We start from the raw sequence: 27,872 nt of genomic DNA on the forward strand, positions 1-27,872 counted from the left end.
CTCTGTTCATCATTCCTCTTTATAGACAAAAATGATGATTGTTATACCCACCCCATTCTGTTTCACGTGATCAGTGCTGAATGTTACAAATTTAAAATTACACAGGTTTCTGAAGGAGGCAGTCCCAGTGATATGGTTTGGCTGTGTCCCCACCCAAAACTCATCTTGCATTGTAACTCCCACAATTCCCTCATATCATGAGAGGAACCAGGTGGGAGTTGATTGAATTATGGGGGTGGGTCTTTCCTGTGCTGTTCTTGTGATGGTGAATGAGTCTTATGAGATCTGATTGTTCTAAAAATGGGAGTTTCCCTGCACAAGCTTTCTCTTTGCCTGCTGCCATCCGTGTAAGATGTGACTTGCTCCTCCTTGTCTTCCACCATGATTTTGAGGCCTCCCCAGCCATGTGGAACTGTAAGTCCATTGAACCCCTTCCTTTTGCAAATTCTCCAGGCTCGGGTATGTCTTTATCACCAGCATGAAAATGGACTAATACAATAAATTGGTACAAGAAGTGGGGTACTACTGAAAATATACCCAAAAATGTGGAAGCAACTTTGGAATTGGTAACAGAGGCTGGAACAGTTTGGAGGGGTCAGAAGAAGATGGGAAAATGCAGGAAAGTTTGGAACTCCCTAGAGACTTGTTGATTGACTTTGACAAAAATGCTGATAATGATATGGACAATGAAATCCAGGCTGAGGTGGTATGACATGGAGATGAGGAACTTGTTGGGAACTGGAGCAAAGGTGACTTGTTATATTTTAGCAAAGAGACTGGTGTCACTTTGCCTCTGCCCTAGAGATTTGTGGAACTTTGAACTTGAGAGAGATGATTTAGGATATCTGGCAGAAGACATTTCTAAGCAGCAAAGCATTCAAGAGGTGACTTGGGTGCTGTTAAAGGCATTCAATTTTATAAGGGACGCAGAGTATAAAAGCTCAGAAAATTTGCAGCCTGACAATGTAATAGAAAAGAAAATCCCATTTTCTGAGGAGAAATTCAAACAAGCTATAGAAATTTGCATAAGTAATATGGAGCTGAATGTTAATCACCAAGACAATGGGGAAAATGTGTCTGGCGCATGTCAGAGGTCTTCACAGCATCCCCTCCCATCACAGGCCTGAAGGCCTAGGAAGAAAAAAATGTTTTCTTAGATCAGGCCCAGGGTCCCCATTCTGTGTGCAGTCTGGGGACTTGATGCCCGGTGTCCCAGCTGTTCCAGTCATGAGTAAAAGGAGCCAAGGTACAACTCAGGCCATGGCTTTGGAGGGTGCAAGCCCAAGCCTTGGCAGCTTCCACATGGTGTTGAGCCTGCGAGTACACAGAAGTCAAAAACTGAGGTTTGAGAACCTCTGCCTAGATTTCAGATGATGTATGGAAATGCCTGGATGGCCAGGCAGAAGTTTGCTGCAGGGGCACGGCTCTCATGGAGAACCTCTGCTACAGCAGTGCAGAAGGGAAATGTGGGGTTGGAGCCCCCACACAGAATTCCTACTGGGGCACTGTCTAGTGGAGATATGAGAAGAGGGACACTGTCTTCCAGATCCCAGAATGGTAGACCCACTGACAGCTCGCACTGTGTACCTGGAAAAGCTGCAGACACTCAACACCAGCTCATGAAAGCAGCCAGGAGGGAGGCTGTACCATGCAAAGCCACAGGGGTGAAACTGCCCAAGACCATGGGAACCTACCTCTTGCATCAGCGTGACCCGAATGCGAGACATATTTACCCAATGCCTGTACCTCCATTGTATCTAGGAAGTAACTAACTTGCCTTTGATTTTACAGACTCTTAGGCAGAAGGGACTTGTCCTGTGTCAGATGAGATGTTAGACTGTAGACTTTTAAGTTGATGCTGAAATGAGTTAAGACTTTGGGGGACTTGTTGGGAAGACAATGACTGATTTTGAAATGTGAGGACAGATTTGGGAGAGGCCAGGGTGAAATGATATGGTTTGGCTGTGTTCCTACCCAAATCTCATCTTGAATTGTAACTCCCACAATTCCCAGGTTTCGTGGGAGGAAGTGGGTGGTAGGTGATTGAATCATAGTGGCGGATCTTTCCTGCGCTGTTCTCATGATAGTGAATGAGTTTCACAAGATCTGATGGTTTTATATATGGGAGTTTCCCTGCACAAGCTCTCTTTTTGCCTGCCACCATCCACGTAAGACGTGACTTGGCCCTCCTTGCCTTTTGCCATGATTGTGAGGTCTCCCCAGCCATGTGGAACTGTAAGTCCATTAAACCTTTTTCTTTTGTAAAGTGCCCAGTCTTGGGTAGGTCTTTATCAGTAGCATGATAACAGATTAATACACCCAGGAAAGCAAGAGCAATGTAATTAAATATGAGGGCAGGCAACTGTAATGATAGCCAGCAGTTACTAAGCTCTGTTTTAGGCACTTATGTGGATTACCTCATTCAATTTACACAGCAAGCCTAGGAGGCAGACACTGCTATCGTGCCTACCTTACAGATGAAGACATTGAGGCATGAGAGACTAACGGCCAAGTTCACCCAGTGAATGGTAGAGCAAGGGCTGGAATTAGGCAGTCGGTTACCAGACTTAGGAAAATACGATATAAAGGATTTGCAAGGATAGAAAATCTCTAGCTATATAATAAAGAGACAACAAATGGGAAGTGGTCCTGCAGCAAATGTGAGATGACAAGGGAAAAGAGAGGGCAAAAGAAGAAAAATAAGGGTAGCTAATCAGGATGCGTGAAAAAAGATGCAAACTCAGTCATTCCTAGCTAGGAAACTCACTCCTTGTTTAAGAAGGGATTCATTGAGTATAATTAGACTTACTCTTACATAATATGCCTGATGTTTGTTCTTTATGTGTAAGATAGTGAATTATTTTAAAAAATTAAAGTGGAATGTTATAAACATAGCACCCCAAGCTATTCAAAAAGCAAAGCACTTTCAATTTCATGTAATAAAAGTGGAGAGAGGGGAGTGTCTACCTTTTTATATAGTGTTTCAAGCTCTGCCTTAATGCTCTGCTCCTGTGTTAGTACTGGCCGCCTTGAAGGAAATGGCTTGATGGGGTTTGGCAGAGCTAGGATCCTACCATCATCTCCAAACCATCTTCTTTCCTGTAGGTGAAGCAGAGGGAATGACAACATTTTCTTCTAATTGAACAGAAAATGGTTTACAACACAAACAACGTTTCTTGAAAATATGGTGTCAACATATATATTTCATGTGCCTCCTCCCCCAACAGAACTGTAAAAGTCTGTTTCCATTAGAAATCAAGTCTTCACTAATACCTCTCACAACTGATTTAAAATATACACCCTGGCTCCCTAAATAGTATTTTAAAGAACTTAAATGAATGCTTAAGAAAAATTTATTTTCTATTCATTAAACATTTAAGAAAAAAAAAAAAAACACAGGATAAAAACTCAAAATTGAGACTATTCTACCTATGGATAATTTAAAAATTCTATCAAGTACGAAAAGGTTTCCAGCATCTGGTTTAGCAGGAAAAACACAGATTCAGCTAGCAAAGATGGATTTTGAGCAGTTGAGAAGTTATGTTATTTGAGGATCAATAAATGTACTGAGAGAGAAAGTTAAAAAAAAAATTGAACCACTTTCTGTGGATAACCTCAAGAGGAAATGAGTACAGTGGATGCAATGACTGCCCTGTTAGGAAAATAAAAGCTGTGTCTAGTGCACCCAGGCCACACTTGGGAGCAGAATGTGCACACTTACGGGATCCTGCATCAGCAATCTGTTCTCCATGATGTTCTGATTGGTGCGTGCCACCTCTGGTCTTACCCCAGTGTAAAGGCCTTCATCTTCCAGGAACCTGGGCTGTACATTCTCAGGAAGCTTTTTATATGTAGGGACTAGATAGTTTATAAATAAATAAAACATTAGGCCCAATCTAAATATCTCAAACTGCAATTTGGTGAATTAATCACTAGAGATTTCATTTATGTTCTTAGAAAATGCAAATTTTCCAAATTAATTTTTAAAAGCACAACCAAGGGAAAGATGAATGTGCTCACTTCTAGGAGTGTGTTGTAGAATCAGGTATTTAAAGAAAATACCTAAATAATTTAATATGTAACTCATCAGTGTGGCATACTGAGAAGAAGGTAGTATTCAAATCATAGGACGAGTGACAAGTTTTAACTTTATTACTTTTCAGCTGGGTGAATTGGGGCCAGGCACTTCTTTGAACTCTCTCCTCCTGTACAAAAGAGATAATAATCTACTTAACAGGGCTTCTGGGAGAATTAAATGAGGTAAAGTATGAGGACGTGCTTTGTAAATGAACAAGTTTATTTGAGTGAACGTGATCATTACCTCATTTATTCATTCACTGCTTTATTCATTCATAGAACACATCTTTACTAAGAGCCTCCTTGTGCCAGGCACAGATGAGACTCTGGGAATCCAGGCCAGTCCCCTGCTGCCTTGGAGCTTGGATCGTAGAGGGAGTGACAGGCAGCAACAGGAAGCAAAGGTCTCTACAAGATCATGCCATAGAGTAGTAAGAAAATACACAGGGGATGGTGACTTAGGGAAGGGTGGGGATAAACTTAAGATGAAAGAAAGGCTGTTCTCATAAACTCTCAGCCCCTGTAACTGATCACTGATTTGATAAAGGGTTCCCACAGGACTTTGGTGTATCTTCCATTAGTCTATCAATAAGTGTTTGTTGAATGGATATTTTTCCATGTTCTGTGGTTTTTTTTTTTGTTGTTGTTGTTTGTTTGAAGATATTTCTTGATTGTTAAATCAGATTAGAAACTGGAATCAGATCTGGAGATGAGGCATCCTTATGCACTAGCCATATTTCATTACAAAGTAAGTGACGATTTCTAAACTGAACGAGAAAATAAAAAGAGCAAGTACCTGTCTGCCTACTGGGTATGAAGAGCATTTCTCTTTCCATCTGCAGCCGATCATGAATGCTTTCATAATCTGCAGGTCTGACTGCTACAAAATCGTCAGCCATGTGATCTAAGCCCAATAGGAAGTCCTCGACATCATCACCATTAAGCAGTTCTTCCTCATCCTGCATAATGGTAAAAAGTAGTAAGAAAAAATCATGCCAAGATTCTTAGTCAGAAAAATAATTAACAATACCAAACTCATGAAACTTAACATTTCCTACAACTTTATCTTTTCCTTTTTTGAAAAAATGAAAGCATAGAACTATATAATCTTTCATATTTAACAAGTGGGTTTTTAAAAAAATTGTTTTGCACTATTCTACATACCTGGAAGATGTCAAAATAAGAGATGGCTGTTTCAGAAGAGAAGTGGTAAGCAAAACAATCAAAATCCCAACAAATCTGGCCTCCTTTGAGGGTGCTTACTTTTGGCCATTTATGTAAAGAACAGGGCTCATAATTTATGTAGCAGTTTAACCTTCCACCTGGCACTAAACCAAGGGAAAAGGCACCAAGTGTATAGGTGCACAGTCTACACACCCTGTTCAGACTTCCTGGGTTTAAATCCCAGCTTCATCATATACTGTCTGAGGAACTTGAAACTGCTTATTTAACCATCTGATCCTCAGTTTCCTCACTTATAAGATGGTTATAGTAATAGAGTTTACCTCTAAGCACTTTGTGGGGATAAAATTAAATGATACACTTAAAAATTCAAAGCAAAGAGGCTATAATCACAAATGTTAGCTGACATATATTGATTTTGTTTGGATATTTTCCAAATGTCTTCTCCTCCTTCCTCTTTTTCTTTCTCCTTCTTTTAAAAATTTAAACCTGGTATCCATTTATGAGCAACATCTTTTAAAATCCTGTGGAGATTTTCAGGTAGCTGAAGACAATGAAGGCAGTCTAGCTACTTGCCTTTTAATATTTCCTCCCCATGTACACGAAACAGTAGGAAGGAAAAAGAGAATCTGTGTAGAAACCATGCTTTTGACTTAGCTTGAAGACAGAGAATGTCAACGTATCGAACAAGTGAAAAGAGAAAGATCACCAGATGGCAGTGTGTAATCTTCCTTCTCCTGCCCCACCTCTGCTTTGTGGAGAGCAAAATCACCCAGAGAAAAACTGCAGAGAAGACAGAAAAGGGAAGCTAGCAAAAGGGGCTACAGAGGGTCTAAAACTTTGTTCAAAAAGACTAAATCAACCTTGAAGATGAAAATACTTTAAAAGTGTCGGGGCGGAGCAGAGCATGGACTTTAGGGAAGGGGCTTCAAAATGTGTATGATTTAAAATGTGTGTGATTTTAGGAAAACAGAGCTTCTGGGGCAGTGAATAGGCAAAAGGAAGGGAGAAGTGGCCTTTGGTGGGAAGTGTCATAATTTCAGAAGATGTTCACAACTGGAGACTTCTATCAACAGGTGAAGCCCAATTCTCCTCCATTTGAGAGTGCACTATGCCTCATGACTTGCTTCTCCTGAGTAGAATATGGTAGAAGTGATGGTATGTGGCTCCTGAGACTAGGTCATAAAAGGAAGTGTGGCTTCTTTTTTGGGTTCTCTCCTAGATCACTTGCTTTTGGGAAGTTAGCTGTCATGTCAGGAGGATACTCAAGCAACATTGAGCTGAATGCTGATTTGCAGAACGATTGTTATAGAATAAGCTAAAATATCCCTGAGCTTCTATAAATCTAGCTAAAAGAAGTGCATTTCTGGGAGGCATTTTTCAAGGGAGGAGATTATAAGTGAGGCAGAGAATTAAGCCAATTATGCGAATACTAGAATATCCTAGGGTGTTTTCATTATTTTTAATGTGGTAAAATATATATAACATAAAGTCCACCATTTTAACCTTTTTTTTTTTTTTTTGAGAAAGAGTCTTGCTCTGTCATCTAGGCTGGAGTGTGATGGCACGATCTTGGCTCACTGCAACTTCCGCCGCTCGGGTTCAAGTAATTCTCCTGCCTCAGCCTTCTGAGTAGCTGGATTACAGATGCCTGCCACCACACCCAGCTAATTTTTGTAATTTTAGTAGAGACAGGGTTTCACCATGTTGGCCAGGCTGGTCGCAAACTCCTGACCTTAGGTGATCCACCCTCCTCGGCCTCCCAAAGCTGGGATTACAGACCACTGCGCCCAGCCCATTTTAACCATTTTTAGGTGAACAGTTCAGTGGCATTAAGTAAATTCACATTGTGGTTCTACCATTACCACCATCTGTCCATCTTCCCAGACTGACATTCTATACCCATTAAACAAGAACTTTGATTCCTTCCTTCCTCTAGCCTCTGACAACCACCATTCTACTTTCTGTTTCTATGATTTTGACTATACAACGTAGCTCATATAAGTGAAATCACACAATATTTATTCTTTTGTGACTGGCTTATTTTTCTTAGTGTAATGTCTTCAAGGTATATCTGTGTTGTGGCATGTGTCTGAATGTCCATGCTTTCTGAGGGTGTATACTATTCCATTGTATTTTATGTTTATCCATTTATCTGCTGATGAACACTTGGGTTGCTTCTACCTTTTGGCTTTTGTGCATAATGCTGCTGTGAACATTGATGCACAAGTATATGTTCAAGTTCTTGTCTTCAATGTTTTTGGATATATACACAGATTGAAATTGAATTGCTGGATCATATTATAATTCTGTGGTTAACTTTTGAAGAACCACCATACTGTTTTTCACAGCAGCTGCACTATTTTACATGGTTGCAAGCAATGCACCAAAGTCCAATTTCTCCATATCCTCTATGACACTTGTTTTGTTTTTGATAAGAGCCATTCTAATGGATGTGCAGGGGTATCTCATTGTGGGTTTGATTTGCACTTCCCTTATGATGAATGGTGTAAAGTATGTTTTTATGGACTTATTGTCTATTTGCATGTCTTCTTTGAAGAAATGTCTATTCAATACCTTTGCCCATTTTTAAATGGTATATTCTCCTTTTATCTCACACATACCACCCACAGTTGCAGAATTTGAGTTGTAGCCTGGGTGTGGTGTTTGGGCACAAAAAGCTGCTTACTTCGTAAGGTTGCGATAAGAGAGAGACTGAGGTTTCATTTGCCTTGCAGAGGAACATACTTTGCACATGGAATATATACTAATCATTTTGTGGAGTCTAGCAAGAAAAATCCACAAGCCACATTATTTAATTTTTTTTTTCACAAAAGAAAGATAAACAGGTTTAATCAAGGTTCTTCCTACCACATTGTAGGGTCTAACCTAGAGCACAGGGAGCCATGTGAATTCAGTACGTGGGATTTCAACTCATGTGGAGTGTCATTCTCCTGGTGATGGCGGGTTTTCTCCTCAGCCACTTTCTTTCTTGCAGATATATCACCCTTTTCCTCCTAGCCCTCCACCCACACATTACCATCCTGATATTAAATACCATTTCCTTTCCTCTTCCTTGTGCAGGTGGTTCTTCTTCTTCCCCTTCCTCCTCCTCTTGATTAGTTCCCGCTCTATGTCTTGCTTTTGGCTTTTCCTCTGATTCTTCTGGTTCGGGATCAAAGTTGAAAGTAAAGAAGTTGTAGGCCTCTTCTGGAGAAGGGAAGCCAGGTGGAACCTAACGAAAAGCAAGGAGCAATTGCAATTTCCCATTTATAAGCTGTAATGAGCTCTGCACAATTAACTGACAGCTGGCTTGATGCTAATAGGATCAGGCGTATTCCAGGCCTCCGAAGCATACTGTCTTAGTTAAAGGTGTGAGATTACTGGTAATAAACTTTAATACCTGCCACAGGCAGTGGGAGGCCTCCTTTAATAGTAACTCTAATCACTGACTTTTAAAAAAACACAGCAATTATTTACATTCCAATAAGTATATAAATATATTATTTATAGTAGTAAACACTTTAGATAAGGTTATTAAAATGACAAACAGTGGATTTATTGTTTTATCAGCCAATGCTGAGATAGTTTTGTTTTATTATGAGAAATATAGAAATTTTTAAACAAATGACCTTTTTTTGTTGTTTCTCTTTTTGAGTTAGTACTCTCCTTTTTTCCTATAATGAAAGCCGGGGCAACTTCAGAGCTGAACAAATTGTCTTATCACCAACATTTCCTGTCTTTCCATGCACCCCCTCCTCCTCAAGTCAGGCAATATTCTGATCTCTCCAGCTAGTATGAAAGTTGGAATCACTTCTCATACTTTTTTCTTGCAGACTGCATGGCAACAGGAGTCAGGTTATGTATGTAGTCATTTATTTATTTTTAATTTAGAGATGAGGTCTCACTCTGTCACCCAGACTGGAGTGCAGTGGCGCAATCATGGCTCACTGCAGCTTTGACCTCATGGGCTCAAGTGATCCTCCCATCTCAGCCTCCCAAGTAGCTGGGACCACAGGCATGTGCCATTATGCCTGGCTAATTTTTGTATTTTTTGTAGAGATGGGGTTTCACCATGTTGTCCAGGCTGGTCTTGAACTCCTGCGCTCAATTGATCTGCCTGTCTTGGCCTCCCAAAGTACTGGGATTGCAGGCATGAGCCACCACACCCGGCCTGTAGTCATTTCTCATTGGATATTTGTAAAAAGCACAAACGAGCAAATGATTTAAAAAAACAAGATTTCTCACCTGGGGTTTAGGCTTGATTTTTCTTGCAGAATCATGGGACTTGACTCTTGAATAACTTTGGGAATCAATTTCTTGTTGAGTCCTTTCTACCTCTTTCCCTGGCTATGTGAGTAGAAAAAAATGATACATAAGCCATTTAAACCAAGAAACTCAGGCTGTTCTAAAATGAAGGTTAACCCCCCTGCCCCAAAGGCTTATCTTCTGACTGCTGTTGCATCTTCTCATTCCTAAGGCATGGAATCCTGGCAAATTTCAAATGCAGTCATGCCCTCTAGAGCGACAACCTGCAGAACTGCATGCACGACAGAGGTCGTACAGACTATAAATACGGTTTTTTTACTCTACCCTTTTTATGTTTGCATAAAAAAATACTTACCATTGTGTTACATTGCTATGGTATTCAGAAAAGTAACATGCTCTTCAGGTTTGTAGCCTTGGTGTGTAGTTGGCTATGCCATCTAGGTTTGTGTAGGTACATTCACACAATGGTGTTCACACCATGACCAAAATGCCTAAGAACACATTTCTCAGGACGTATCCCCATCATTAAGTGATGCATGACTGTATATTTGAAGGTTGATGTTGCCGAATATGTTCTTACTCAACTGGTCTCTCTCAAGACTAAACAAATATAAAATTGTATACTCAATAAGCTTTAAAATGAAAACTATTGGCCAGATGCAGTGGCTCATGCTTGAACTCCCAGCACTTTGGGAGGTCGAGGCAGGCAGATCACCTGAGGTCTGCAGTTTGAGACCAGCCTGGCAAACATAGTGAAACCCCACCTTTACTAAAAATACAAAGATTAGCCAGGCGTAGTGGCGGGCGCCTGTAATCCCAGCTACTCGGGGACTGAGGCAGGAAAATCCCTTGAACCTGGGAGGCAGAGGTTGCAGTGAGCTAAGAAAGATTGCACCACTGCACTCCAGCCTGGGAGACAGAGCAAGACTCCGTCTCAAAAAAAAAAAAAAAAAAAAAAAAAAAAAGTGTTATCGGATCCTATAAATTAAGATTATACACTTCACAGAGGATCGTTTCCAAATAGTCTATAAAGAAAAACATTAATCATGTCTGATTGTAAATAAGTCCAACATACATCCTCCAGGGCACATGGCCTGTCTTCACTCAGCCTCTGGTCCTGCTATCCGCCCCGGGAAGCTAAGCCCTCTGCCTCTACTTGCTCTATGTGATAGTTATCATATGGATATTCCCTTTTGCCTCTGAAAGCTAATCTGCAAGGTGCTGTTTCCAACTTCTTACCCATCTCTCCTTCTAATCCACCCCTTTTAAAACCCAGATACTCCTCCTTTTTCATGAAGCACAATCTAAATGTCAAGCAATTGTGAGCAATTCTAAGCCATCCCAGTAGTACATATAGGTGTTCATAGCAAGAAGGAACATACTTATTCTACCTATGACAGAAACTTCATCATTATTATATGGACTGAGAATTATTTCATAGCATGGAGTAACTGTCACCCAACAACAGTAATGTAGTGTGCCATCTTCACTGGGAACCTTCAGTATATCCTTCCCAAGTCCTGCCTGTTCCTCAAGACCACACAAAGCTTCCTTTCTCCATCCTAAAATGAACTCTCTTTTTGGAATCAAATTGTTTGATTCATATCAGGCACTGTTCTGTAGAGCTTGGCAATTGAAACCATCGGCTCTGAAGTCTGTCTGGCTTTGAATTTTAACTCTACCACTTACAACTTAGGCCACTTGAGTAGAGCATCAAATAAGGAAATGTACATAAAATATAACCAGTTAGGTACATTAATAGTAGCTATTATTATCACATTACTGGCTTTTTCTTACATGTCTTTTGTTTTGGTCTATAGTTTGTGTGCACATGATATGACTAAACATTTTAGTTTAGCCCATGGGAAACCAGAGCCTGTGGCAAGGGTTTTTCTATGCCTGTAGTTGACTCTGAGAAGTGACACCAAAGAACAGGAAATGGGGACTGGGAAGAATAAAGCAGGTGGAAAGTGAGTGCAGGAGAACTTGATTGAGAAGTCTACCGCTGTGGGCAAGAGAGTTTAACCCACAGGGATCCTCTGAGGAGTCATGCAGACTGCTTGTCAGAATTGTCCACCAGGGACACAGAAGAGGGGAATATTTGTCTAATGACTTCTGTCCCCCAGGTGATTGGAGGGGCTCAGAAAGAGATGGCCCAAAATAAGGTGCTTTGACATGCTGAACTGAAGAAGAAGCCTCAAGGTCTCTCTGACCTCCCCTACCCTGGATGCCAAATTCCCTGTCCTAAAGCACAGGATGAGGTTGTTCTCCAAAGTTCCCTTAGCCGCCTGAGTCCAAACTTGCCAAAGAAGAAGACAGTGACCTTTAGTCCCTCCCTTGAGTGTTCATTAACTGTACCCATATCGCAGGAAGAAAGACTGAAGTTCATCAACACACTTGGACAGACTTTAGTCAAAAACCATTGTCTGCTCTGCGGGCCCAACGGACTTTGTCCGAGGCCACTGTTATGTTCTTCAAGCCCATAGAATTCCCTTAAAAATCATTTGCTACTCGCTAAAATCACCCACACTTCTCCACCTCTGTTTCCTCTAGGATGAAGGGTACATAACTATCTGTACTCCTTGCACATTAATAAATGTGTATGCCTTTTCTCCTATTACTCTGCCTTTTGTCAGCTGATTTTCAGTGAACTTTCAGAGGGTGACAAGGAAGTTTCCCCTTGGCCTCTACATAGTTAGTGATTGCACCAGAGGGTGTTAAGCCCCTGGTGCTTCCAGTCTTGCATATGTGTCAGAATACATGAGTGGGCCTCCGCAAGCCTTCTGGAGAGGCAGGGATGCCCCTGGAATGAAACCTGGAGGTACGGCTAAAGTGAGGTGCTGTTAAATTTCACTTATGTGCAGCTAGATGTCCAGTAATGGCCAGAATAAAAACGAGGGTGTCAGTTGGGTATAATCTATCCTAATATTGAGCGACTATATACAGTTTCCTTTTATGTTGAATTCTATACTTCTCCTTCATTTTCTCATTTTGTAGTGTTAAGGTTAAATAGTTATCTACCAACTAAATTGTACAGAAGTTGAAGCTGTGCTAGTCAATACATTCCACAATGTAATGCTAAATGAAGTTATTATTTTTCTTGGTAAATTTCAGTATTTTAAATGTTTTTGAGGATGAGAAGAGAAGCAGATGAGTATTAACCAGTGTAAGGATTATTTTTTCTTTTTTTTTTTTGAGACGGAGTCTCATTCTGTCACCCAGATTGGAGTGCAGTGGCACAATCTCGGCTCACTACAACCTCTGCCTCCCAGGTTCACGCGATTCTCCTGCCTCAGCCTCCCGAGTAACTGGGATTAAAGGCGCCCGCCACTACGCCCGGCTAATTTTTTTTGTATTTTTAGTAAAGACGAGGTTTTACTATGTTGGTCAGATTGGTCTTGGACTCCTGACCTTGTGATCCACCCACCTCAGCCTCCCAAAGTGCTGGGATTACAGGCTTGAGCTACCGCACCCAGCCTAGGATTTTAAAAAACTGCAGTAGAATAAAGATCAGATTCCTGTGCTTGGTCAGGAAGGCTTTTTAAGATTCTGCCAAGTCAGGTCCTCTTGTAAAATAGGGCTAAGACTTTCTCATGCATTGTCGATGATGCCATTCTATTCCTGTCTGCTCCACCTCCTATAGCACAGGAGAGAGACTGATGTGTTTGAAAACACACAAAACAAACCGAGAAGTCAACCCATGAGAGAGAAACTTGGCTCTGTATAGGCAAGCCTTGGGCTTTAGAGATCTGTGAAGATGATGATAATAAAACAGAAGACCAGGCAGAAACCTTAACATTAGTAATCTAGAAAATAATTAGGTTAAATTCCATGTGGCAAAATATGTGGAAATTATTATTTTTGTTTCTTTCCATTGGGTTGGTATAGAAAATATGCTCAGATAATATAATTTCATTGATGTGATTTATTGCAGTATTGATGGTTTTATTGCAGTATTTATGGACTTCATAAAAAAGTATAAATGTAATTTTTGTCAAAATCTTAAAAAGTTTTAAAGTCAATTATATTAATACATTTAAAGCCATTAATTATACTTAAATACATTGAGCATGCTGAATTAAATTTTAAAGAGCTATGATACATTTGTATAATCATAATGTAATAATTACATTGAATATCAATCCAGCAATAAAATATTGAGTGCCTATCATATGTGCACATATCCATCTAGGAATTCTTTCTCACCCTTGAATTTTTTGTATCCTACAAGAAGGCTTTAGGGCCCTCTTCTAACTTGAGCTAGACCAATTCAAGTCTCACTACTTTTGTTATAGCATAATTACAAAATAGAGTAGCTACAGCCCTGATCTCTCTTCTAAACCATAGTCTAAACCAATTTCTTAAAAGACACCCTAATCTGATTGTCTTGTGGACCCCTCACATTTTTATATATGCTTGATACTGGTCCTGATACTAATGAAGATACGTGATTTGGAAATAACTTCTCCATTTTATGTGTTCTTCTTACCTTTTTCAACAGTCTCCTTTGAAGCACAAGTTTTAAATTTTGATGAAGTCCAGTGTAGTTATTTATCCTTTTGCTACCTGTGCTTTGGGTGTCAGATCAAAGAAAGCCATGGACTAATTTTTCTATAACCTGATTTTGAGGCTGGGACGAGGTGCCACATTGTTGGGCTGCTAACAGCACCCACTACAGAGCTGAATCCCCCTATATCCCCACTGGCTGTCACCCGCACTGAGCTCCTCAAGGGTGAGATCTCACTGTCATCCCTGTGTGTTCTGAGCCTATCAGACACCTGGCAGGAAGGAGTTTCTCATAAATGCTGGCTGGGTGACAGGTAGATTAGGTTCAAGGATCAGATCTTGGATAATCTGAGACAGGGAACCAGGGCCACATGTAGAAAAATTTTGGTCCTATCTAGTGGAGGCTAAGTTTTCAAGGTTCTGCGTTACTTCTACTTTGATGTTCATGTATTCTTAGAGATTTGCATTTGTTCATGTATCACAAGTCTGCTGAGTATAAAGTGAAAGGAAATACAAAAGAGATTAAGCAGTGGTTTGCGTTGGTAAATTTGGATTACTGACCAAAGTATTCCTAACTGGTTTCCCCTTTTCTCTCTGAGTATACAGCATCTAACAGTCACTAATACTTAAATAGAGAGGGCTGACCATGTGCCTGGTACTATGTGAAACACTGTAACGTGTATTCACTCCTTTAATCCTCAAAACAACACTAAGAACTAGGTTCTGGAATTACCCCTATTTTATAGAGGCGGGAAGTGGGGTCTGTAGAGTAGCTAAACTCAAAGGTCGCATCACTAGTGAGTGAGGTTGGCAGCCTTTAGCCGTGGGCAGCTGAAGTTCAGCATCTGTGCTCTTTGTGTACTATATTTTTTGACGAACAGGATACTGAACCATTTTTTAGATATTCCTTCTAGATTTGAGGTATATACATGAAGAAATGTGGTCGTGAGATGTTCTATTATGAATATGTGACGTGGTCTAAAGACAAAGCAGTTGATGTTTGCCTCAATACCATAAGAATGGTACTTAGGGAATATGGAATATTATGAACATACAAGCCAAGTCCTGATCACAAGGAGAAATAAACACCCTAGTAGCCAAGGGAGTATATTTTTACTTCTACAACTTCCAGCTTTATTTGAGATATCAGTATTTGTGGCCCATGGACGGTGACAGCTACATGAATTATGATATCTATTTTTTGAAATGATGTTGTAAAATGATTTTTAGTCAGAAGGTATAGAAAAAGCCAGATATAAAAGACCAGAACCTCCTATCACTTAGCCAACATGACCAGATGCTTAGCCTCACATGCCCATGAAAATAACCAAAGTACTTGTGTCAAGCTGATGGGATTATAGATATTTTTCTTTATTTTCCAATATTTTTAATTATGGCTTTTGTAGTAAGAAAATAAATGGGAATTAAAGGAAAGAAATGCTTTTTCAGTAGAATGGATCATGAAGGTGCATAACAAATAGTCATAAAGCCATTTCATTGGACTGACTAGGATTCCTACTGAAGACAGCAAAACATAAGCAAGGCTGCAACATTCCTTATAATTATGCAGCTTGTGACTTTGGGGTGAATATAGGTAACATTTTATAACACCTCATCATAGAAAAAGAAAAGGCATCATTTTAAAAATCAGAAATATCCCTAGAGCCTGGGCTTCTTTGTCTTAATGGTTAAAAACAACCCAAATCAATAAAAACAACAAAAAACCAATTGGGTTGGAGTTGCAAACACCTCCTGAGCCACCTGCTGTTTTTCTTTCTGTTCTTTTTTCTGCCGTCATAGCGCTTACCCCTCTGTTTTTCTTTTCCTGACTCCCCCTCCTCCTCAAGGGCTTTAACTCTAAGGTTTTCTTCAAAGGCACTCTCAAAACTTCAACACTCACCACAGTAGAAACACTTCCTAAATCTGTTTCTCGAGGTCTAGGCCCTTCCTCTGTGTCTCTGGAGAACACATATTGAGATTCCTCACTAGCACCTCAAATGCAAACGAAATTCACTCTAGTGCATTCAGACTGCCTCCCCTTCCTGTTGTCAATAGCTTTCCATGGCTTATAGAAAACTACTGAGGCTCCTAAACGTGACATTCAAGGACCCTTAGCATCTGACTTTATTTTTGTACTGCATTTTTATCTCTCTACCTGCTTTCCAGGAAGATCCATGGATCCAGCAATGCTGACCCAATGAGACAGACTGGAAATGATATAGAGCTGGGATCAAATCCCAATTCTTCCACACGCATGCTCTGTGACCCGGGGTGGTTTCACATCTACTCTGACCCTCGGTTTCCTCATCTGTTAAATGTGAATGAAAATAATAGTACCTGCCCTGTAGGGATAATGAAATATGATAACATGGGACAAAGGTGGCAAAATGCCTGGCACAGAGTAGTACCTTATAAATAGCAGCTGTTGTAATTATTAATATTTTTGAAATAGGGTCTCACTGTTGCCCAGGCAGGACTGCAGTGGTATAATCATAGCTCACTGCAGGCTTGACCTCCTGGGCCTAAGTGATCCTCCCACCTCAGCTTCCCGAGTAGCTGGGACTACAGGCATAAGCCACCATGCCCAGCTAAATTTTTTATTTTTATTTTTATTTTTTATTTTTTATTTTTATTTTTTATTTTTTTTGAGCAGCAGCAAGATTTATTGTGAAGAGCAAAAGAACAAAGCTTCCATAGCGTGGAAGGGGACCCGAGTGGGTTGCCCTTATTTTTATTTTTAGTAGGAGTGGGGACTTGCTCTGTTGCCCAGGCTGGTGTTGAACTCTTGGACTCAAGTGATCCTCCCACCTCAGTCTCCCAAAGTGTATTATGATTATTAATAAGCATTTAATACCTCCTCTGTGCATAGCTCTGCTCTAAAAACTTTTGCTGGAAACTTTATATTCTGCTTTACTGGTTTTGATCACAAAGTAGAGAGGGTGTTTCTCACCTCTGTGCCAAATTCGGTCTCCAGTTCTTTCTTACTGGGACTTCGTAAGCGCCTGGGCCGAGGAGTGGGGATTTCCTGCAGCAATGCACTTTCTGCTTTGGACTAAAAAGTCAAACAGAAATTTACTGCCACATGATGTCAGGAATGCTAAGAAATAATCAGTGAAAAATACATTCTATCCTTTAAGGGGTAAGAACAAGGAAAATGGTTTAGAAAAGTGACATTAAATTCTGAAGCATAATTTTCATCTGTGCCAATGCAAAATAAGACATTAACATTTAAAACCTGAAAGACAAATTGCATGGTATTCAAATCCATGCAGTTTGGAACATAAAAAGTAAGCTAGACAAGGCCTGGAAGATTGCAGTCAGCACTGAACAGAATATTCATGTGGTTTCTCTCACCCTCGCAGCCTGCAATTTCTCCCTCATGCGTCCCCTCATGGAAAATTCTGCAAAGCCTGTTCTGGAAGTTGAAGGAATTGGAGGTAAGCCTAAAAAACAAAAACAAAAACAAAACAAAACAAAACAAAAAAGAAAAGAAAATAAGGAAAGAAAAAGGAAAATTACTTTAAAACAATTCCCTCCCCACAAAAGGGAAGGTTAAATTTAAAAAGAAATAAGAGAACATAATTTTATTTGGCACATTTAGGACTTCACATAAGCAAACATGAGACTATGCTGACAACCATCCTTTTGACATAGTAAGTACATGTCTTGGCTTTTCTGAAACTGAGAGCCAAAACCTCAGTCCTGCCTGGCACTGTCATCTTGACTTAACTAAGAATGAAATGAATGACATTTGACTGTTCAAGGCACATGAATACTTACCAATTCAATTGCCACTGGGAAAAGGCTCTCGCATTTGTTGATTTGAGAAACAGGCTTGTCAGGTGAATGGTTGGCTAATGAGTTTGGGGTTTCCGGGTTTAACTTTCAATTGCACTGGTATCTTTGATAAGAGAAACCTTTTCTAGAGGCCCAGACCTAGCCCTGGGCTATCATAGAGACAATATACATTTTGTATATATTATTGAATTTACCCATAAATACAATGAACTATCAGGCAGCTATTGTGTGCCAGGTTCTGTGATACCTGCATCAAATGCATTTCTCAACAGTTTTTCTGCTGTCTTTGTGAGGAGTACCCCAGGGATTATGATCACCAAGTATCACAAAGATGAAGGCTCTGCAGCCCTGTGTGATAAATGACTCTACAATCACACACCTAGGATGTGGAATTCTTGGCATTTGGTCCCAGTCCCACATGCCCCAGTTCTCTAAACCATTACAAAAGAGGCGGAAGTAAAATGGAGTCTTTGAGGAACAGAATGTTAGCATGGGTGGAGCAGAGTGTCTCTACTGGGATGAAGAAGGACTCAAGATTACAAAAGGATTTTGGGGTCAAGTTAGGGAAAGCCTCTGATGTCACATTAAGGTGCCTCGGGTATATTCCCCAAGCAGTGTGGATGTCGTGAAGAATGTGCAGGGAGGAGGATGTGAATGCAAGCAGCTTGTTCAGAAGCTGCACCACAGGATGGTTGGGGTGGAGTGGGTGAGGTGCCAGGGACCCCAGCCAGGATGCCCTGGTATGAGATAGGAAGGAAAGGGGGTCAATGTGAGTCAGTAAGACAGGCCACACAAAGGAAAATACAATAGGGCCTAGTGGCAATTGGTAGGTATGGAAAAATGACCAGTAGCAACGGCAGCAGTAGTATCTTCTGGGAACTTTTTAGATACACAGATTTTCAGGCATACTCCAAAACCTGGAGGTACAGCCCAGACAACCAGGGAGTTTAAACACACACTCAACCTGGAGGACCCCAGTATAGAGAAATAAGGAAAAAGTGAGGAAATCTGAGGTTTCAACACGAGGAGTTTGATGCTGCTGAGAAAGAAAAATGAGAGGGGGAAGTCAGACTGGGAGGTGTCGGAGTGAATTTGTCTGGGGCCAGATGAGTCTGCGGTGCTTGTCCAGGACACCAAGCTCTGGGACAGGGGCCAGACTGAACAGTAAAGGCTTGGGAAGGCTTTCAACCATGGTGAGTGCTGAAGCTTTAAGAAAGGAGTTTCCTGAGGAGAAAAGGATCCTCACACTTGTAGACAATGACACTATCTTGGGAGGAAGGAAGCAGGTGAAAGTAAGAAAGCTAGGAGGAAAAGTGGCAGAGAGAAGGCAAAGATAACAGGTCTGCAGGTTCCTCCTCAGCCTGCTTTATGCAAGAAAAGACAATAATCACTGGCCTCAACGCCCATTTCTGCAGCACAGCTACTCTGTTTCTTGGGTTGTGCCTTGTTCCATACGTGTGATAGAAAGCTACAAAATACTACTTATATCATGCCCCCAACTATCACTTAATGCCTGTATGGAGGCATGAAATATTTATGGTAATGATTAGAGTCTGGCATGCATGTGTTGAGGTTCAAAGTTCTTTAAGAGAATCTCCATTAGCTTAATAAAATTTTTTGGCATTCTTTTAAAACTCACTTAAAATCAAGTCATTTTTCATTTTAAAGATAATATAACTATGGTAGATTATGTTCCTGTGACATATGCACAGAGTCATGAGACTTCGTTCATCTGTCATATTTTGAATTTATATATGGTTATGTACTGCACAAAGAAGTTTTGGTCAATGGCAGACCCCATATACAACGGTGGTCCCATAGGATTATAATGGAGCATATGTAGAGATCTGATCTATGGCACCTGATATTGGCTTTGCAGATCAAGTAGGAGGAATAACTGATATTCAGTAATGATGCTGGGACATTTGGTTTTCCATACTGAAAAAATACAGAGAGATATATATATATATATATACCATCTAGGTTTGTGTAAGTATGCTTTATCATAGTCCCATAATGATATAATCACTCAGCTATACATTTCTCAGAATGTATCCCTGTCATTAAATGACACATGATTGCATTTGTTAGGCTATTTGATTAGTACCCATTTCCTCTCCAGGTTCTAATGTCCCCAGCCACGCAGGGAAGGCACACTGTAAGTATCAGTAAGCGTGTGTGGAATGCCTGGGTGGGTCAACGGGGGCTTCTAGACTGAAACCCTGCTTCTTGCCAATGCTTTCCTCTGGCTGACCATTTACTGTGCCACTGTCCCTGTCACCAACCGCCTCCATCACCAGTGAGAAGCCTTTTTCAAAACTAATAAGTTTTTATGAACATGAAAAATAATCTTGTTTACACCCCCTTAAAAAATTCAGGGTTATTTTTAGTTTACATAAAACAGTTATTACTTGTACATGGTTTACTAGAACAATTTTATGAATTATTCTTTAAAAGAGAGACAACATATTTTATTAAACACCATCTCTTCTGAATAAAGAAACTGAAGTAGTCTTATTATTAGTTTAAAAAACATTGACAATTTTTGAAACCATAAAAAGTAGCTCTTGCCTGATTCCTTTTTGAAATTAGGAAATTTATCACTTTTAATAGACGTTATTTTTTAGAGCAGTTTAGGTCCTCAAAAAAGTTGAGGGGAAGTTGCAGAGACTTCCCATATATCCCAGCCCCAACATGCTTAGTTTCCCTGATGCTCGTACCCCCCCACCAGAGTGGCACATTCATTACAATTGATGAACCTACATTGACTCATCAATCACCGAAAATCCATAGTTTGCCTGGGGATTTAGTTCTGGTGCTGTATATACTATAGATTTGGATAAAGCTATAATGATACATATCCAGCATGATCAAATGATACAGAGTAGTCTCACTGCCCTTCAAATCTTCTGTGCTCCACCCGTTCAGCCCTCCCTCCCCTCTACTTTCTGGCAACCACTGATCTTTTTACTGATTTTGTTTTTAAAGTCTGTGCTAGTAAAAGGCATGTAGAGGATTTAAAGATTTCCAAATCAGGTCTGTACAACTAGCTGATGGCATGTCATCTCCCCAACTAGACTGTGACCAGCTGAGAGCAAGAAACGTATTGGGAGACTTTTGAACTTGGTTTTTGTAGTATTAGATCAGTGAAGGAAAAACATAGAAAGGAACCATGATGATGTGAGGGATATTATACTTAAAAAGGTATTTCAAACAAGATGAATGTAATCTTCATTTGTTTGAAACCAGTAATGATGAAGACTTTTTAAAAAAGATAATATTACTAACATGACATCCATGGAAGCCAAAGGTACCAGTTCACTCCCTTTGACATCATAGCTAATGGGGTTAAGTACTTTCATTTTTGTCTTGGTAGAATATGGCAAACAGGGTTTCTTTAAACAGCTGGAAATACTAAGACAACCCTCATTAAACATTTTTCTTCTAATTTATTGTCAGTTGCTCCACTCCATTACTAATCAGCTACATGATCTCAAACTGGATCTCCCTTTCAAGCCCTGCAGGTGAGAACTGATCTGCCAGGCTCTAGGAAGGCCTTGATTTCACATTTACAAAAAGAGGCATATTCAGAAAATAGCCCTTTGACCCAGCTAGGAAAACCTGACATGAATAAAGTTTCTGTAGCATCAAATGCAAAGTGTGATGAAAATATATTTTTTAATTAGGATGTGATTTGAGGGCATACAAGAACTTATGGATAATGACAGAATTTTAGGACATTCCATTAAAAATATATACATAATGTCAATGTAGTATGAAATGTGGATTTCTTTGGCAAAGTGATGTTTTTCATCAGACACAGCAAGAGACTAGATGTTCAGCAATGTTGCTCTTGCTGCCTAGCAAACCCATTAATCCCAAGGCTACGTGAGCCTTATGTTTGAAATGGCTTTCAGATCTTCTCTGCACTCTCGCTCCTCTTTCCTATCACCCATACTCATTGTTCCCCAGTTCTTTCTCTTTTCAGGCTTAGTAAAGTAGTGGACACTCTCCATTTTTCTCCTAAGCACTTCGGTTATACCTGATCCCTCAGAAAACACAACCATGTTTTCCTAACAAACAGGCATTTCATTTTAGATAATTTTCTGTTCCTCTCATGTTATGTCCACAAATTGATGTGATCCAGAATCCTGATGCCTCACCTACGTTTTTCCTTAAAAACAGTTTTATTGACATATAAGACATATGCCACAAAGATCCTGCTTTTAAAATGTGCAGAGCACATGAATAGGCATTCTCTGAGAAAGAAGTACAATTGGCTAACAAGCACACGAAAATATCTTTAACATCATTAGTCATTAGGAAAATGGAAACCAAAACCGCAATTAGGTACCACTTCACCCCTATAGGATGAGTATAATAAACAAGAGAGATAATAACAAGTGTTGACAAGGATGTGGATAAATTAAAATTTCTGTGCTGGTAGGAATATAAATTGCTGTAGCTACTCTGGAAAACATTTTGGTAATTCCTCTAAATCTTTGGCAAATATTTAAAAGTATGATAAAAGTTTATGTCAACTTAAAAATATGCAAGGAAAACCTAGTATTTCCATAATTATTGCAGGGGTAGTGGAAAAAAGAGTTACAGGGACACAGGCCTGAACTACCTTTTACTTCTGCTTCTCCATTCCAAATGCTCAAACCTCACCACAAAATTATCTTTCCCTAATGCAAAATTCCAGGATAGACTATAAAATATAGAGATAAGGGGGTAGGAAGAGCATGGGGCAAAAGCCAGCTTGACTTCAGTAGCAAAAATGGGAGAATAACAGGGCTGAGAGGAAAAGTGTATTTCTGGGCTCTCTAGCCTGTTCCATTGGTCTGTATGCCTGTTTTTGTACCTATACCATGCTGTTTTAGTTACTGTATCCTTGCAGTATAGTTTGAAGTCAGGCAGTCTGATGCCTCCAGTTTTCTTCTTTTTGCTTAGGATCATATTGGCTATTTGGGCTTGCTTTTCCTTCCAAATGAATTTTATAACAGTTTTTTTTCTAATTCTGTATAAAATATCATCAGTAGTTTGATAGGAATAGCACTGAATGTTAAATTACTTTGAGCAGTATGTCCAGTTTAACAATATTGATTCTTCTTATCCATGAGAATGGGATGGTTTTTCATTTGTTTGTGTTATCTCTGATTTCTTTCAGCAGTGCTTTGTAATTCTCCTAGTAGAGATCTTTCACCTTCCTGGTTAGCTGTATTTCTAGGCACTTTATTCTTTGTGTGGCTATTGTGAATGGGAGTGCATTCTTGATTTGGCTCTCGGCTTGGACATTATTGGTGTACAGAAATGCTACTAATTTTTGTACATTGATTTTGTATTCTGAAACTTTGCTGAAGTTGTTTATCAGATCTAGGAGCCTTTGGGCAGAGACTACGGGGTTTTCTTTTTCTTTTTTTTTTGTTTGAGATGGAGTCTCGCTCTGTTACCCAGGCTGGAGTACAGTGGTGTGATCTCGGCTCACTGCAAGCTCTGCCTCCTGGGTTCACATCATTCTCCTGCCTCAACCTCCCGAGTAGCTGGGACTACAGGTGCCCGCCACCATGCCCAGCTAAGTTTTTGTATTTTTAGTAGAGATGAGGTTTCACCGCGTTAGCCAGGATGGTCTCAATCTCCTGACCTGGTGATCTGCCCGCCTCGGCCTCTCAAAGTGCTGGGATTACAGGTGTGAGCCACCACACCCAGCCGACTATGGGGTTTAGAATATAGAATAGATATAGGTATAGAATAGTGTCGCTTGCGAATAGAGATAGTTTGACGTCCTCTCTTTCTAGAAATAAAGCCACACATCTGCAACCATCTGATCTTTAACAAAGCTTACAATAACAGCAATGGGGGAAAGGACTCCCTATTCAATAAAAGGTGCTGGGATAACTGGCTAGCCATATGCAGAAGACTCTTTCCTTTCACCATATACAAAAATCAACTCAAGATGGATTAAAGACTTAAATGTAAAACCTAAAATTTTAGAAACCCTAAAAGAAAACCTGGGAAATATCATTCTGGACACTGGCCCTGGCAAAGACTTCATGATGAAGTCTCTGAAAGCAATTGCACCAAAAACAAAAATTGACCAGTGAGACCTAATTAAACTAGAGAGCTTCTGCACAGCAAAAGAAACTATCAACAGAGCAAACAGATAACCTACAGAATGGGAGAAAATATTTGCTAACTATGCAGCTGACAAAGGTCTAATATTCAGAACCTGTAAGAAACTTAAACAATTCAATAAGCAAAACACAGACAACCCCATTGAAAAATGGGCAAAGAATGTGAACAGATAATTTTCAAAAGAAGATGTACTTGTGGCCAACAAACATTTGAAAAATGCTCAATATCACTAATCATTAGGGAAATCCAAATAAAAATCACAGTGAGATTCCATCTTACACCAGTGAAAATGGCCATTACTATATTAAAATGTCAAAAAATAATGATGCTGGCAAAGTTGAGAAGAAAAGGGAACCTTTATACACTGTGGGTGGGAATGTAAATTAGTTCCGTCACTGTGGAAAGCAGTCTGGTGATTTCCCAAAGAACTTAAAATAGAACTATCATTTGGCCCAGTAATCCCATTACACACAAAGGAATATAAATCATTCTACCATAAAGACACATGTATTCACATGCTCATCACAGCACTATTCACAATAGTAAATACATGGAATCAACCTAGGTGCCCATCAGTGGTGTACTGGATAAAGAAAATGTAGTACATATACATCATGAATACTACAGAGCCATAAAAAAGAATGAATTCATGTCCTTTGCAGCAACATGGATGGAGCTGGAGGCTATTATCATAAGCAAATTAATGAAGGAACAGAAAACCAAATACCGCATGTTCTCACTTGTAAGTGGGAGCTAAATATTGAGCTACATATGGACAAAAAGAAGGAAACATAGAGGCTGGGCATAGTGGCTCATGCCTGTAATCCTAGCACTTTGAGAGGCTGAGGCAGGAGGATTGTCTGAGCTCAGGAGTTCAAGACCAGCTTGGGCAACATGGTGAAACCCTGTCTCTAGTAAAATACCAAAAATTAGCTGAGTGTGGTGGCATGTGCCAGTAATCCCAGCTACATGGGGGGCTGAGGCAGGAGAATCACTTGAAGCCAGGAGGCGGAGGCTGCAGTGAACTGAGATCATGCTACTGCACTCCAGCCTGGGCAACAGAACGAGACTCTGTCTTCCAAAAAAAAGAAAAAGAAACAATAGACATTGGGCCTATTTGAGGGTGGAGGGTGGGAGGCAGGTGAGGGTTGAAAAACTACCTATTGGATATTATGCTGATTACCTGGGGGACAAAATGATCTGTATACCAACCCCGCAATATGCAGTTTACCCATGTAACAAACCTGACATGTATCCCTTGAACCTAAAATAAAAGTTGGAAAGAAAATTAAAAAATAGATAATTTGTGAAGTCACCATTCTTTGTTTTTAAATTTATATATGCTTCACCCTGTTACATATTGTAACTGTATGTTGTCAATCAAAGCATGTAGTTGAATCACACTAATTAAAAACTTTCAAATTTTGAGGGTTAAAAAATGTAATTAGTGGACAAACTGATGCAAGACCCTAGGATAGCCTTTAAGCCATAATTAATGCTCTGGGTACACAGGACATGACTTTACTGTCAGGCAGGTTTTTACCCAGGGCAAGAAATGGGCCCAAAAACCTATTGGGGGCTGTAACTAGAGTTTAAGAAAATAGGTCATTGATTTCTTCTCTTGATTTTCTAACTTTTATGAAATAGACCAGTATCACTTGTGAAAGTGTCACTACATAAAAAGAAACTCAAAATGGGCTGAGAACAAATTGGCTGTCCCTGTATGAGCCCCAGCACTGCTGAGAGTTCACATTTGCTGAGGTGTTCTGGAGGGACTTCTCTGATCACTGTCTTTTTTGCTAGTTCTCCCAGGCTCACTCTTTCCGAGTCCCACCAGCATTTTCATTTTATGTTAGCTGAAAACTCAGGAACCCTTGCTCTGGCACATGCGTCTCTTTCTCATGTGGGGTCTTGGGATCCTGGCCCTGTCTGGTGCCCCTTCCTCTTCTTCGTGCTTCAGCAGATGGTGCAGACTTGGGGACCATCAGCCTGGACAAGACTTGGTGCTCTCATGCTGTTGTGTTGGTGCACAGGGCACGAGGCTCCAAACAGGACTTTCAGAGACTCTCATAGTTGTCAAGAATATCACAGATATATTTTGACATGGAGATTCTACTTAGGATTCAGTCTTCCACATTGTCTTCTACAGAGTGGAAAAAAATATTAACAGGTATTCAAGAGGGCCAAGAATTGCGTGAGAAATGCTGGGTTAAGTGTGTGTAGCATCAGAACAAACTTCATGAATTTCCAAGAGTAGAAATGATATGAAAAGTTTCTCAAGTTGAAGTCTTTTTTGGAGCAGTTCATTTCTAAGAGGATACTAGTATTCTACAAACTCCAGTTTTGGAAATGCTGGATTATAGAATCTTGTCTTGACTCTTCAATCATTCAACCAACAAATATTCTTTGAGCAGCTGTTATGTGTTCAAAGTATAGAGCTGAGGCAGTGAACAAAACAAATGAATGCCTCCACCCTCATAGAGAGTGTATGCCAGTAGGGGAGACGGACCACAAACAAGTTCTGTAGTTAGTATGTCAGATGGTGATATTAAGTGTAGAGACAAATAACACAGGATCAGGGGATAAGGAGGGCCAAGAGGGAGGGGCGAATTGCAGTTTTAAATAGAGTAGGCCAGGCGCAGTGACTCAAGCCTGTCATCCCAGCACTTTGGGAGGCTGAAGCAGGCAGATTGCTTGAGCTCAGGAGTTTGAGACCAGCCTGGGCAACGTGGTAAAATGCTGCCTCTACAAAAATTAGCTAGGTATGGTGGTGCACACCTGTAGTCCTAGCTACCTGTAGTCTCAAAATTAGCTAGGTGAGGTGGGAGGATGGCCGTGCCCAGGAGGCAGAAGTTGCAGTGAGCCAAGATTGCACCACTGCACTCCAGCCTGAGCAACAGAGCTAGACCTTGTCCCAATAAATAAATAAAGTGGCCAGGTAAGGGCCTCCAGGTGACATAAGAACAGGTGAAGAAAGAGGGGGATCAAACCATGTAGACACCTAGGGGATGAGAATTTCAGGTACAAGTAGTACTAACTGATGCAAAGACTCTAAGATAGAACTAAGCCTGATGTGAGGCCAGAGCAGAAATGGGGAACCCAAAAATTGAGGGAATGGAATAGTAGATATTAGGTCACAGAAGTAAGGGGAAATGCAACCACATAGGTCATCCTAAATAATTAGGCATTAACAAATATGATGACATCAAGAAGGTGGTGAAGCAGGCATCAGAGGGCCCCCTCAAGGGCATCCTAGGCTACATTGAGCACCCAGGCTGTCTTCTCTGACTTTAACAGTGACACCCACTCTTCCACCTTTGATGCTGGGGCTGGCATTGCCCTCAACAACCACTTTGTCAAGCTGATTGCCTGGTATGACAATGAATTTGGCTATAGCAACAGAGTAGTGGCCCACATGGCCTCCAAGGAGTAAGATCCCTGGACCACCAGACCCAGCGAGAGCACGAAAGGAAGACAGAGGCCCTCAGCTGCTGAGGAGTCCCTGCCACCCTCAGTCCCCCACCTCACTGAGAATCTCCCCTCCTCACAATTTCCATGCAGACCCCCTGAAGAGGGAGGAGCCTAGGGACCCCCACTTTGTCATGTACCATCAATAAAGTCCCCTGTGCTAAAAAAAAAAAAGAAAAAAAAATGACATTAACTCTGAGTTGAGTGAGAGCCATTGGAAGATTTAAACAGAGAAGTGACATGACTTTATTTTCACAGGACCACTCTGGCTGTTGGGTTGAAAATGAAGGTTGAGAATGGAAGCAAGAAGATCAGTTAGGAGGCTACTGCAGTATTCTAGATGAGAGGTCAAAGTGGCTTAGATCAGGGTGGTAGAAGTAAGTGGAGAGAGTAAGAAGTAATCATTAGATCTATTCTGAAGGTAGAGCAGACAGGAT

The 27,872-nt window shown here is 40.4% G+C and overlaps 1 protein-coding gene across 6 annotated transcripts in view; it reads right to left on the reverse strand.

Annotated features, from left to right (window-relative positions):
• The window catches only part of CC2D2A (coiled-coil and C2 domain containing 2A), a 136,036-nt gene that overhangs the window by 81,168 nt on the left and 26,996 nt on the right, over positions 1 to 27,872 (reverse strand). For all 6 annotated transcript variants that reach the window (XM_073012501.1, XM_038008690.2, XM_038008691.2 and 3 more), the window contains 7 exons: positions 17,389 to 17,477; positions 16,985 to 17,086; positions 9,508 to 9,609; positions 8,318 to 8,494; positions 4,874 to 5,036; positions 3,722 to 3,858; positions 2,968 to 3,099 (listed from right to left, as the gene is read on the reverse strand). In XM_073012501.1, coding sequence (XP_072868602.1) covers positions 2,968 to 3,099; positions 3,722 to 3,858; positions 4,874 to 5,036; positions 8,318 to 8,494; positions 9,508 to 9,609; positions 16,985 to 17,086; positions 17,389 to 17,477 — 902 coding nt within the window. The remainder of the gene's footprint in view (positions 1 to 2,967; positions 3,100 to 3,721; positions 3,859 to 4,873; positions 5,037 to 8,317; positions 8,495 to 9,507; positions 9,610 to 16,984; positions 17,087 to 17,388; positions 17,478 to 27,872) is intronic.

This window comes from Chlorocebus sabaeus, chromosome 27 (genome assembly GCF_047675955.1).
Source record: "Chlorocebus sabaeus isolate Y175 chromosome 27, mChlSab1.0.hap1, whole genome shotgun sequence".
In the NCBI taxonomy this organism is placed as follows: Eukaryota; Metazoa; Chordata; class Mammalia; order Primates; family Cercopithecidae; genus Chlorocebus; species Chlorocebus sabaeus.